This window comes from Rana temporaria, chromosome 13 (assembly GCF_905171775.1).
Source record: "Rana temporaria chromosome 13, aRanTem1.1, whole genome shotgun sequence".
NCBI lineage: Eukaryota > Metazoa > Chordata > Amphibia > Anura > Ranidae > Rana > Rana temporaria.
The window spans coordinates 120,081,685-120,096,238 of record NC_053501.1 but is presented as its reverse complement, the minus strand read 5'-3'; the positions used below and the strand labels follow the sequence as shown (position 1 = coordinate 120,096,238).

The 14,554-nt window shown below is 51.8% G+C and overlaps 1 protein-coding gene across 4 annotated transcripts in view; it reads right to left on the bottom strand.

The window, feature by feature from the left end:
* GATAD2B (GATA zinc finger domain containing 2B) overlaps positions 1-14,554 on the bottom strand; it is a 57,823-nt gene that overhangs the window by 26,077 nt on the left and 17,192 nt on the right. For 3 of the 4 annotated variants that reach the window (XM_040332799.1, XM_040332803.1, XM_040332802.1), the window contains exons 2-7: positions 8,713-9,039; positions 7,028-7,157; positions 4,707-4,838; positions 3,486-3,617; positions 3,224-3,394; positions 1,765-2,080 (exon numbers count right to left, since the gene is read on the bottom strand). In XM_040332799.1, the coding sequence (XP_040188733.1) occupies positions 1,765-2,080; positions 3,224-3,394; positions 3,486-3,617; positions 4,707-4,838; positions 7,028-7,157; positions 8,713-9,038 (1,207 nt within the window). In that variant the 5' untranslated portion in view covers position 9,039. Of the gene's footprint in view, positions 1-1,764; positions 2,081-3,223; positions 3,395-3,485; positions 3,618-4,706; positions 4,839-7,027; positions 7,158-8,712; positions 9,040-14,416; positions 14,505-14,554 lie in introns of those variants that run through there. The other variant, XM_040332801.1, reaches the window with a different exon arrangement.

The following is a 14,554-nucleotide window of genomic DNA, read 5'->3' as shown; positions in this document are numbered from 1 at the left end:
GGAGGAGCTTAATGGCGACCCTGTCAGCTCTATTCACACTAGACCCTCAAAAGCCGCAAAAAAAAAAAAACACTCGATAAAAAAAATTCTAATATTTTGTGTTTTTGCAGTGTTTAGGTTTTTGTTAAGGACGTGGCGGCCGGCTGATGCTTAACAACCCTGGCCCTTGTTAAAACTGGGCCAGGGTTGTTGTGAAGAGGCCCTTATCCTCATCAACATGGAGACAAGGTTCCTTGGGTGGGGTGAAGCCTCCACCTCTACCACAAAACATCCCCCCCCCATGTTGACGGCACGTGGCCAGGTATAGTTCAGTGGAGGAGGGGCCTCGCTTGTTGCTCCCTGTTCTTAGTCTGCCAGGCTGCATGCTCGGATAAGGGTCTAGTATGGATTTTGGGGTGCAAAGCCACGTCAAAATGTATAAAGTAAACAAAATGGCGTGCCCCCCCAAAATCCATACCAGACCCTTATCCCAGCGTCAGGTAAGGGAGGAAGATGGGCGAGCAGACAAGCGAACCACATCAGGTCACGTGCCCTCAACATGAGAGGGGGGGTGTTTTGCGGTTGGGGTCAGGGCCCCTTGTTAAAGGGGGCTTCCAGATTCCGATAAATCGCCCCCCCCGCACCTTCACAAGCACTGGGCCAGGGTTGTTGGGAAGAAGCCCTTGTACTCATCAACATGGGGGGACAGCTTTGGGTGAGAGGAAGGAAGCCCCCCATTCCTACCCCAAAGCACCCCCCCTCCCATGATGAGGCCACGTGACCTGATATGGTTCGCTTGTCCCTCCCCTTTCTTAGCCTGCCAGGCTGCAAGCTCAGATAAGGGGCTAGTATGGATTTTGGGTGGGAAATCAACATCAAAAAGTAAAAAACACATGGGGTCCCCTCCAAACCAGACCCTTATCTGAGCATGCAGCCCAGCAAGACAGGTATAGGGGGGAGAATGAGCAAGTGCCCCCTTCCCCTGAACCATACCCCGGCTACATGCCCTCAACATGGGAATGGGGGGGTGCTTTGCGATTGGGGACTGGGATCTGGCGTGGGGTCCCCTCCAAAATCCATACCAGACCCTTATATGAGCATGCAGCCTGGCAGGACAGGAAAGAGGGGGATGAGTGAGTGCACCAGTTGAGGTGGGGGCCCCATGTTAAAGGGGGCTTCCAGACTCAACATGGGGATGGGGGGGTGCTTTGTGGTTGGGATAAGGACTGGGATCTGGCGTGGGGTCCCCTCGAAAATCCATACCAGACCCTTATCTGAGCCTCCTGCCCCGGCAAGACAGGAAAGAGGGGGATGAATGAGTGCACCATTTGGGGTGGGGGCCCCTTGTTAAAGGGGGGATTTCAGATTTTGATAAGTCGACACCTGCACCCCCACAAGCACTGGGCCAGGGTTGTGGAGAAGAGACCCTTGTCCTCATCAACATGGGGACAAGGTGCTTTGGGTGGGGGGATGGATAAGCCTGCTGACAGCTGATGAGTTATCCGCTGTTAGGGATGCGGTGGCCGGCCCACTCCTTAGCAACCAGATATATACTGGTTGTTAAGGATGCCGGCGGGTCACTAGCTCAAAAAAAGAAAGAAAAAAACAAGCGTGCATGGGCACAAAGGAGAACACTATTTGCTTCAAATGACAAAGGATTCCCAGAGCACTATGGGCTAGCTAACTAGACATCACGGCAGTAGCTGCCTGCTTTGAGGCCGACTTTGTCAGACTGAAACCTCCGACAAAAAAGGGGGGGGGCATGAATTCGAGTTTTTGACTTACTCTGGCTGTCGATGACGCTCTGCACGACCTCCTCCAGGCCCACCATGTAGATGAACTCGCTGTTGGCGGCGCTGGGCAGGAAGTGGAGGAGCGGGGCGGGCGGTTTGGGCGGGGGGATCTCCAGCAGCGTTTTCTCCAGCTGTTTGCGTAGGGCCAGCTTGGCGGCGGCCTGGGAGCTGACGGGGTCCTGCATCCCGCTGGGGCTGGGCAGAGGGGAAGACACTCGGTTGACGTTGCCGCCCTGCATGTGGGAGCCGAGGTTCATGTACATGGCCGACGCGTTGTTACGCTGGCACTGGACAGACGAGGTGGACTGCTGAGGAAAGAACAGAGGGGACCTGTCATTGGTGAGCAGAGAAAACTACAAATCCCAGCATGCAATCCCATCCCTCTCAATGATAACAAACACGTCTGTGGGTGGGTTTGGCCACCGGTGATTGGCTCCTCCCTCCACAAAGGTCAATGTAACTCTTGGCAATTCCCCTGCAGCTGACTGTCGGGTAACACAGGGGCTTCAGTTTGATGGTTCTGTTGATCCTCCAATCACATGCAGGCATCCCACAGGGCCACCCTCTCTTCTGATTAGGTGAGGAGACTGGGGAAATGCTTCCTCCTGACTGCAGCAATCCCATCACTGAGGGCAGAGGAGACTAAAGAAATGCTTCCTCTTGCCTGCAGCAGTCTGATCACTGAGGGGAGGGGAGACTGAGGAAATACTACCTCCTGCCCGCAGCGATCTGATCACTGAGGAGAGAGGAGACTGAGGAAATGCTTACTCTTGCCTGCAGTGATCTGATCACTGGGTGAGAAGAGACTGAAGAAATGCTTCCCCCTACCTGCAGCAGTCTGATCATTGACTGAGGAAATGCTTCCCCCTACTTGCAGCAGTCTGATCACTGAGGAGAGAGGAGACTGAGAAAATGCTTCCTCCTGCATGCAGCAGTCTGATCACTGGAAACTGAGGAAATGCTTCCTCTTGCCTGCAACGATCTGATCACTGGGTGAGTGGAGACTGAAGAAATGCTTCCCCCTGCTTGCAGCAGACTAACGACATCATCTCAGCCTAGACACAGTAGCTGGACTGGGGCGATATCAGACAGGTACTCACCAGCGGGTAGGGTCCATGGTGGAGGTGAGGGGACACGGAGGGGGGGCGGCTATGGCGGGCACTTACCTGCGGGTAGGGTCCATGGTGAACGTGAGGGGGGGGGGGGGGTATCGGATACTTACCTGCGGGTACATTCTATGGCGGAGGTGAGTGTCCAGGGGGGGGCAGGTACTTACCTGCGGGTAGGGTCCATGGTGGAGGTGAGGGGATGGTGGGTACTTACCTGCGAGTAGGGTCCATGGCGGAGGTGAGGGGACACGGGGGGGGGCGGGGGTGTCAGGTACTTACCTGAGGGTAGGGTCCATGGCGGAGGTGAGGGATCACGGGGGACGGGGGGTGTCAGGTACTTACCTGCGGGTAGTTGAGTGCCTGTGTGATGCTCGGCGTGCTGTTCCGGATCAGGCTGGATTTGGGCGGCACACACTGGCCCTGGAGCTGGGTGGGGTTGGGGGCGATGACTCTCTGTGACATCATCATGTGGGGTAAGGTGGCGTTGGAGGAGGAGCGTATGACGCTGTGAGTCTGCGGGAAGAAGAAGAAGACATTGGTCAATGCGTTTCCTGTAGCCCAACCTATTGGGTTTGGCGGAGGGGGCGGGGCCTCGTTTTGGTACCTGAATGCTGCGCAGATTCTGCACCTCCAATCCCGGGGCTCCGGGCCGCGACGGGACTTTGGCCAGGCTGGACTGCCCCACGTGGGTGGGAGACGGCTGGACGATGGCTGACGCGTTCTGCGCCGCGGGATTCTGAAAGAGAAAAAGGTTCACAGCGGAGGCGGGGTCACAAGACGGCACCCCACCCCCCCGGGCGCAAAAGCAAACACATATGTAAACGGTATTCGCAAAAACACGTGTGAGGTATCGCCGCGATCGCTTGAGCAATAATTCGAGTGCAAGACCTCCTCTGTGACTCTAAGCGCTTTTAACGTGTCGCCGATGGGGATTTTCCAGTACCGTAGTTTGTCGCCATTCCACGAGCGCGTGCAATTTTTAAGCGTGACGTGTTCGGTATCTATTTACTTGCCCGTAAAAAAATACTGATTTAAAGAAAAACCCGGGTCAGCAAGTGGTTAATAAGCTGGTCATATGACCACTGGGATTGGCTGGAGGATCTGGAGAACTGACTCCGATGAATAATAAGCTGGTCATGTGACCACTGGGATTGGCCGGAGGATCTAGAGAACTGCCTCCGATGAATAATAAGCTGGTCATATGACCACTAGGATTGGCCGGAGGATCTGGAGAACTGCCTCCGATGAATAATAAGCTGGTCATGTGACCGCTGGGATTGGCCGGAGGATCTAGAGAACTGCCTCCGATGAATAATAAGCTGGTCATGTGACTGCTGAGATTGGCCTGAGGATCTGGAGAACTGCCTCCGATGAATAATAAGCTGGTCATGTGACTGCTGGGATTGGCCGGAGGATCTGGAGAACTGCCTCCGATGAATAATATGCTGGTCATGTGACTGCTGGGATTGGCCTGAGGATCTGGAGAACTGCCTCCGATGAATAATAAGCTGGTCATGTGACTGCTGGGATTGGCCTGAGGATCTGGAGAACTTTTTTGCTACAATATAACAAGAAATGATGTCATAACGTTGCTCCGGTCCTCCTAGATCATAGAGGTGACCATAGAGGTGATCAGAGATGGTCTGGTCTCTCTTCGCATCCGTGACCAGCCAGCCGCACAGTTGGATCCTTTCCCGATTGCGCCGGTAACAACGGTAAGCCCGAGAAAAACATAGGCGAGCAGCGGGAGGAAAGGGGAGGGGCCACTTGAGAAATCCAATCAGCACGGGTCAGTGTGGGTTAGGGATTGCGGGGAGTCACTCACCTTCTGCAGGACGTTCTCCTTCTGGAGCTGACTCTGCCGTAACTTCTTCAGCAGCACAAGCCGCGCCTCCTCCAGCCGAAGCTCCTCCTTCAACTGCTTAATCATCTGCTGCCGCTCCTCCAGGCTCTTCCCCTGCGGAGGAACACAGAGCGCCGTCAGGTGACGCTACTTCTCCCCGCCTCCCCCCACCCACAGGACCGCTACTTCTCCCCACCCCCCCGACAGGGATGCTACGTCTTCCCGCCCCCCACAGGGACGCTACCTCTTCCAGCCCCCCCACAGGGAAGCGACTTCTCCCCAGGGACACTATTTCTGCCCGCCCCCCACAGGGACACTACCCTTCCCCACTACCCGAGAGGGATGCTACTTCTCCCTGCCCCCCCCCACAGAGACATTACTTCTCACCGCCCCCCACAGGGACGCTACTTCTCCCTGTCCCCCACAGGGAAGCTACTTCTCCCCATCCCCCACAGGGACGCTACCCTTCCCCACCACCCGAGAGGGATGCTACTTCTCCTCCACTCCTCACAGGGATGCTACATCCCCCCGCCCCCCCAAAGGGATGCTACTTCTCCCCGCCCCCCCAAAGGGACGCTACTTCTCCCCACCCTCCCACAGGGGCGCTACTTCTCCACTCCTCAGGGACACTACTTCTCGCCGCCCCTCCAAAGGGACGTTACTTCTCCCCGCACCCCCACCCACAGGACCGCTACTTCTCCCCACCCCCCGTCAGGGATGCTACGTCTTCCCGCCCTCCCCCGACAGGGACGCTACTTCTCCCCACCCCCCGACAGGGACGCTACTTCTGCCCCCCACAGGGACACTACCCTTCCCCACTACCCGAGAGGGATGCTACTTCTCCCTGCCCCCCCCCACAGGGATGTTACTTCTCACCGCCCCCCACAGGGACGCTACTTCTCCCCGTCCCCCACAGGGACGCTACTTCTCCACTCCTCAGGGACACTACTTCTCCCCACCCCCCCAAAGGGACACTACTTCTCCCCGTCCCGGCCCACATGGATGCTACCTCTCCCCCACCCCGACAGGGATCCTACGTCTCCCCGCTCCCCAACAGGGACGCTACTTCTCCTCCACCCCCCAACAGGGACGCTACTTCTCCTCCACCCCCCAACAGGGACGCTACTTCTCCCCACCCCACCCATCCCTGACAGGGATGCTACTTCTCCACGCCGTCCCACAGGGATAATACTGCTCTCCCACCCCTGACAGGGACGCTACCCTCAGACCGGCCAATGTAGCACTGACTGAGATCTGAACCGTCATTGGACAGGAAAAGTTTACAGAGCTGATCTGAGAGGCTCTAAGATGTGATCCCAAAGATCAACAATACCAGGTGTAAACAAAACTACATCATCTGAGAGCCCCGCCTCTTCCTGTCACACACAGGAAGTGAGAATTTATGAATAACTGGATCTCCCCTCCCTCTCTTCTGTATATGTCCTGTACATTAACCCCTCCCCCTCTGTATATGTCATGTACACTAACCCCTCCCCCTCCTCTGTATATGTCCTGTACATTAACCCCTCCCCCTCCTCTGTATATGTCCTGTACATTAACCCCTCCCCCTCCTCTGTATATGTCCTGTACATTAACCCCTCCCCCTCCTCTGTATATGTCCTGTACATTAACCCCTCCCCCTCCTCTGTATATGTCCTGTACATTAATCCCTCCCCTTCTGTATATGTCATGTACACTAACCCCTCCCCCTCCTCTGTATATGTCCTGTACATCAACCCCTCCCCCTCTGTATATGTCCTGTACGTTAACCCCTCCCCCTCCTCTGTATATGTCCTGTACATTAACCCCTCCCCCTCCTCTGTATATGTCCTGTACATTAACCCCTCCCCTCCTCTGTATATGTCCTGTACATTAACCCCTCCCCTCCTCTGTATATGTCCTGTACATTAACCCCTCCCCCTCCTCTGTATATGTCCTGTACATTTACCCCTCCCCCTCCTCTGTATATGTCTTGTACATTAACTCCTCCCCCCCTGTATATGTCATGTACACTAACCCCACCCCTTCCTCTGTATGTGTCCTGTACATTAACCCCTCCCCCTCCTCTGTATATGTCCTGTACAATAACCCCTCCCCCTCCTCCCTTTGAATACAAGTCGTCCTCTGATTGGACGAGGCGGAGATTGTGAAATTATTCATCCCTCTTCTCCGCCTCATCCAATCACAGAATGTCTTGTAGTCACTGAAATACATGAATGGAGGAGGCGGGCAATTACAGGGGAAACCCCCCTCCCCCCTCTATCTCACCCCCCCCCTTCATCCCACCGAAGCGGCTCTCCTACCTTATACATCTCCAGGTTGGCCATCTTTATTTTGTCGTCACATCGGGAGGAGGAGCGCGGACTGGAGGCCTCGTTATCAGAGAGGACGATGATATCGGGGGAGGGGGTCAGTCCGGCCCGGTCCGGGTCACTGTCACCAGAAAATATAATAATAATAATAGTGTGTGGGGGGGAGGGGACATTAGAGTGTAAGCTCCTCTGTACAGAGACTGATGTGATGTGGGGGGAGGGGATATTAGAGTGTAAGCTCCTCTGTACAGAGACTGATGTGACTGTGGGGGGGAGGGGACATTAGAGTGTAAGCTCCTCTGTACAGAGACTGATGTGATGTGGGGGGGAGGGGACATTAGAGTGTAAGCTCCTCTGTACAGAGACTGATGTGACTGTGGGGGGAGGGGACATTAGAGTGTAAGCTCCTCTGTACAGAGACTGATGTGATGTGAGGGGGAGGGGACATTAGAGTGTAAGCTCCTCTGTACAGAGACTGATGTGACTGTGGGGGGAGGGGACATTAGAGTGTAAGCTCCTCTGTACAGAGACTGATGTGACTGTGGGGGGGAGGGGACATTAGAGTGTAAGCTCCTCTGTACAGAGACTGATGTGATGTGGGGGGGAGGGGACATTAGAGTGTAAGCTCCTCTGTACAGAGACTGATGTGACTGTGGGGGGAGGGGACATTAGAGTGTAAGCTCCTCTGTACAGAGACTGATGTGACTGTGGGGGGAGGGGACATTAGAGTGTAAGCTCCTCTGTACAGAGACTGATGTGATGTGGGGGGGAGGGGACATTAGAGTGTAAGCTCCTCTGTACAGAGACTGATGTGATGTGGGGGGAGGGGACATTAGAGTGTAAGCTCCTCTGTACAGAGACTGATGTGATGTGGGGGGAGGGGACATTAGAGTGTAAGCTCCTCTGTACAGAGACTGATGTGATGTGGGGGGAGGGGACATTAGAGTGTAAGCTCCTCTGTACAGAGACTGATGTGACTGTGGGGGGGGGGACATTAGAGTGTAAGCTCCTCTGTACAGATACTGATGTGACTGTGGGGGGGGGAGGCAATAGAGTGTAAGCTCCTCTGTACAGAGACTGATGTGATGTGGGGGGAGGGGACATTAGAGTGTAAGCTCCTCTGTACAGAGACTGATGTGATGTGGGGGGGAGGGGACATTAGAGTGTAAGCTCCTCTGTACAGAGACTGATGTGACTGTGGGGGGGGGGACATTAGAGTGTAAGCTCCTCTGTACAGAGACTGATGTGACTGTGGGGGGAGGGGACATTAGAGTGTAAGCTCCTCTGTACAGAGACTGATGTGACTGTGGGGGGGGGAGGCAATAGAGTGTAAGCTCCTCTGTACAGAGACTGATGTGACTGTGGGGGGGGGGACATTAGAGTGTAAGCTCCTCTGTACAGAGACTGATGTGACTGTGGGGGGGGGGGAGGCAATAGAGTGTAAGCTCCTCTGTACAGAGACTGATGTGACTGTGGGGGGGGGGGGACATTAGAGTGTAAGCTCCTCTGTACAGAGACTGATGTGACTGTGGGGGGGGGAGGCAATAGAGTGTAAGCTCCTCTGTACAGAGACTGATATGACTGATGTGACTGTGGGGGGAGGTTGTCTACCTGACACAAAAAAACATAAGAAAGGACTTCTGGTCCCTCCCCCGAGGAGTGAAGGAACATCTCACCCGCGTCTGGAGCTCATGTCCACCGGCTCCTCGATGTTCTCTTTGCCGTGCCTTCCGGACGGCCGGGTGTCCACGTGGGGCCTCAGGTTCCCGTTCATCTTCTCGTCGTACATTTTGAGTCCGTCCTGCTTGGCAGAGTGGTCGTGCGACAGTTCCAGCCCTGGAAGGTCTTTCCTCTTGAGAAGAGCCAACATCTTTAGCCTCTCCATGGCCTCGTGGCCTTCCATCTTCAGCTGTTTGGCCAGAACATCCTCGCGGTCATCGGGCTGCTCCAGGCCCCTCTTCAGGAGGTTGAGGCGGAGGGCTTCTTCTGTCACTCTGTCCATCCTAATGGAAGGAAAGATGGAAAACGTGAGAGAGGAAACTTCACAACGTTCAGTTCACTCAACTGGACTTTTACGAAAACCACCAATAACATTAAACTATAACTACGGTAGGTGAAAGTCCCAACTGGAAAAGACTGAACATCTGATCATCACACCTCGGTGGACATCCCATTCCGAAACCATGGCCATTAATATGGAGATGCCTCCTATCCTTCCATGGCCAGTATTACGGAGATGCCCCCCCATCCTTTCATGGCCATTAATACAGAGATGCCCTCCATGGCCATTATTACAGAGATGCCCCCCATCCTCCCATGGCCATTAATACAGAGATTCCCCCCCATGGCCTTTCCGTGAGAGAGGAAACTTCACAACGTTCAGTTCACTCAACTGGACTTTTACGAAACCACGAAGAACATTAAACCAAAACTACGGTAGGTGAAAGTCCTAACTGGAAAAGACTGAACATCTGACCATCCCATTCCGAAACCATGGCCATTAATATGGAGATGCCCTCCATGGCCATTAATATGGAGATGCCCCCCCATCCTTCCATGGCCATTAATACAGAGATGCCCCCCATGGCCTTTCCGTGAGTGTTCAGTTCACTCAACGGGACTTTTACGAAACCATGAAACCAAAACTACAGTAGGTGAAAGTCCTAACTGGAAAAGACGGAACATCTGACCATCACACCTAGTTGGACATCCCATTCCGAAACCATGGCCATTAATATGGAGATGCCCCCCCCCCATGGCCATTAATACAGAGATGCCCCCCCCCCCCTCATGGCCTTTCCGTGAGAGAGGAAACTTCACAATGTTCAGTTCACTCAACGGGACTTTTACGAAACCACCAATAACATGAAACTAAAACTACGGTAGGTGATAGTCCTAACTGGAAAAGACTGAACATCTGACCATCACACCTCGGTGGACATCCCATTAAGAAACCATGGCCATTAATATAGAGATGCCCCCCCCCCCCATCCTTCTATGGCCATTAATACAGAGATGCCACCCATGGCCTTTCCGTGAGTGTTCAGTTCACTCAATGGGACTTTTACGAAACCATGAAACCAAAACTACGGTAAGTGAAAGACCTATCTCTAAAATACTGAACATCTGACCATCACACCTCATTGGACATCCCACTCCAAAACCATGGGAAAATAATATGGAGATGCCCCCCCCCCCCATCTTCCTATTGCCATTAATACAGAGATGCCCCCCATGGCCTTTCCATGAGAGAGGAAACTTCACAACGTTCATTTCACTCAACGGGACTTTTACGAAAACACGAAGAACATGAAACCAAAACTACGGTAGGTGAAAGTCCTAACTGGAAAAGACTGAACATCTGACCATCCCATTCCGAAACCATGGCCATTAATATGGAGATGCCCTCCATGGCCATTAATATGGAGATGCCCCCCCATCCTTCCATGGCCATTAATACAGAGATGCCCCCCCATGGCCTTTCCGTGAGTGTTCAGTTTACTCAACGGGACTTTTACGAAACCATGAAACCAAAACTACAGTAGGTGAAAGTCCTAACTGGAAAAGACAGAACATCGGACCATCACACCTAGTTGGACATCCCATTCCAAAACCATGTCCATTAATATGGAGATGCCCCCCATCCTTCCATGGCCAGTATTACGGAGATGCACATACTACGTAATACTATTACGGTCCACATACCACTGGCCATGGGATGGAGGAGGGTCCACATACCACTGGCCATGGGATGGAGGGGGGTCCACATACCACTGGCCATGGGATGGAGGAGGGTCCACCTACCACTGGCCATGGGATGGAGGAGGGTCCACATACCACTTTCCATGGGATGGAGGAGGGTCCACCTACCACTGGCCATGGGATGGAGGAGGGTCCACATACCACTGGCCATGGGATGGAGGAGGGTCCACCTACCACTGGCCATGGGATGGAGGAGGGTCCACCTACCACTGGCCATGGGATGGAGGAGGGTCCACCTACCACTGGCCATGGGATGGAGGGGGGTCCACATACCACTGGCCATGGGATGGAGGGGGGTCCACCTACCACTGGCCATGGGATGGAGGAGGGTCCACCTACCACTGGCCATGGGATGGAGGGGGGTCCACATACCACTGGCCATGGGATGGAGGGGGGTCCACATACCACTTCGGTTATATAGTGTATTATATATTTGGATCCCAAGTCATACGGGACGGCAACCATCCGCCAACCGCGACCACCGACACCCTGCCAACCACTACAAAGAAAACAGATCGTCTTCCAACACCGGCATAGAGATCCAATCACAACGAGACCCTGCAGACGGATCGCCCGGTCCTCGTTATCGCCGGACGCACGCGGCAATCCATCGTCACATCGGTGCTCAGATGAAGACCGTTCCTATAGGAAGACGCATCTTGCGGCGGCGGCAGGCGAAGGGTTAAACCTTCTGCATCCTCCTCAGAGGGTCCCCGCAGCCAATATGGGGGCGACAGGCGGTCGCTGCACCTGTTCCTTGTTGTGACACATGCTACGGGGGAGGGGAGAGGAGATAATGGCAGCTCTGTTATCTCTCGCCGATGACGACCGTAAAAAAAAAAACGCACCGCCGCTGAAAGCTTCTATTTCCAAACGGGACATTTCTGATAGGGAAGGGAAATTGTTACGGTCGTCTGAAAATGACCTGCGTGCTGGGAAATGTCTGTCGCTGGAAACCGGCAAGAGACTGAAGCAGATCATTCGTGAACGGTGATCCTAATCAATGATCAATCGCAAATGGCTATCACAATCAATTATCAATCACAAATGGCGATCCTAATCAATGATCAATCACAAATGGCGATCCTAATCAATGATCAACGACAAACAGCGATCCTAATCAATGATCAATCACAAACGGCGATCCTGATCAATCACAAATGGTGATCCTAATCAATGATCAATCACAAACGGCGATCCTAATCAATCACAAATGGTGATCCTAATCAATGATCAATTACAAACGGCGATCCTTATCTATAATCGATCACAAATGGCGATCCTAATCAATGATTAATCACAAACGGCGATCCTTATCTATAAATCGATCACAAATGGTGATCCTAATCAATGATCAATCACAAACGGCGATCCTGATCAATCACAAATGGTGATCCTAATCAATGATCAATCACAAACGGCGATCCTAATCAATCACAAATGGTGATCCTAATCAATGATCAATCACAAACGGCGATCCTTATCTATAATCGATCACAAATGGTGATCCTAATCAATGATCAATCACAAACGGCGATCCTTATCTATAATCGATCACAAATGGTGATCCTAATCAATGATCAATCACAAACGGCGATCCTTATCTATAATCGATCACAAATGGTGATCCTATTCAATGATCAATCACAAACAGCGATCCTTATCTATAATCGATCACAAATGGTGATCCTAATCAATGATCAATCGCAAATTGCTATCCTGATCACTGGTCATTCAGAAAATGTGATCCTAATCAATGATCAATCCCAAACGACAATTCTAATCATTGATTAATTGCAAATGCTAATCCTGATCAATGTTTAATCGCAAACAGCGGTACTGATCAATGATCGATCACAAATTGTGGATCAGCATATGTGATCAGTTATTGATTAGGATCGCCGTTTATGAATGATTAATGTTCAATCACAAACAGTGATCCTAATAAATAATAATTCATAAGCGGTGATCCTAATCAATGATCGATCCCAAACGGCAATTCTAATCATTGATTAATTGCAAATGCTAATCCTGATCAATAATCATTCATAAATGGCGATCCTAATCAATGATCAATCACAAACGGTTATCCTAATTTGCAAATGCTGATTCTGTAGGATCACTGTTTGCGATTGATTATCGATAAGGGTCACCGTTTTGCGATTGCTGATTAATTAGGGTTGTCATTTATGAATGATTATTGATCAGGATCGCTGTTTGCGATTGAACATAAATCATTCACGAACGGCGATCCTAATCAATGATCAATCACAACCTGTGATCCCAATCAATGATTGATCGATCACATATGCTGACTGTGATCATTTGCAAATGGTGATCCTAATCAATGATTGATCACATATGCTGATCAATCGCAAACATCGATCATAATCAATGGCTGATCACATATGCTGATCATGATCAATAATCAATCGTAAACGGTGATCCTAATCAATGATGGATCACATATGCTCATCCTGATCAATCGTAAACAGTGATCATAATCAATGATTGATCACATATGCTGATGAATCGTAAACAGTAATCAAAATCAATGATTGATCAATATGCTAATCAATTGTATACAGCCATCATAATCAATGATTGATCACGTATGCTCATCCTAATCAATGATCAAATGGCAAACAGTGATCCTAATCAATGGCTGATCACATATGCTGATCGTGATCAATAATCAATCAATAATCAATCTAAAACAACGATCATAATCAATGATTGATCAACATATCCTCATCCTGATCAATGATCAATCATAAACAGCGCTCATAATCAATGATTGATCAACATATCCTCATCCCGATCAATCAATAAACAGTAATCATAATCAATGAATGATCACAAATGCTGATCAATAATCAATCACAAACAGCGATCCTGATCAACAATCAATCACAGCAATTACGCAGAACACATTATCGATCGAAAAAAGGCCCGAAATCTTTTGTGTGCGACGCGTTCGCAGGACTTCGTCTTTTTTTACGGTTTGCGTTCCGGTGATTCTCCTCCAAAGGATCGGCACCGACAACACGTGCGCCCAAAAACCGTGGCAAACCCCCCTCCCCCGAGACGCGGGGTAAATCCAGGCGACGGTTCCCCCAAAGAGCAATAAAATAAAAAACGGGAGTCCGCTGCCCCCCTCCCTCGCGCCGCAGACGGGCCACCCCGGGAAAAAAACAAAAACGTAAAAAACGCATTAATCTCTCGGCGGCGGCGGCGCACACACTGCAGGTAACGGAACGCACATTACATGGCCGACAGCGTCAGACTCCGCAACACCATTGACAGCGCGGCGTCACACACCAGACACGAGTCCCCCCCCTCCCCCCCCTCCGACCTACAATACAAAATAAATCCACCGTGCCGGATTAGCGCGCCCCCCTCCCTCCCCCCGGCGCGATCGACACCGCATTCCAGGGCTGACAATACACAACGTTACGCCGAGACGTTCCAACAAGAAAAAAAATAAAAATAAAACACAAAACAATATAAAAAAAATAAAACAACGACATAAAGAAACCCCCCCCCAAAAAAAACCGCACCCCCCCCCCCACACCGGTCCCCCCCGCCGCCGCCGGCCCCAGGGATTGTCGCATTTACCTTGCATATCATGACTAGCTTCCAAAGGGCCAGACAGCCCAAAAAAAGAATCCCCCCTCCCCCTTTCTGAATGAGGAAGGAGGAGGAGGAGGGGGGGATGGGGGGGGGGGGGGATACGTAAACCCCCCCCTCCTCCTC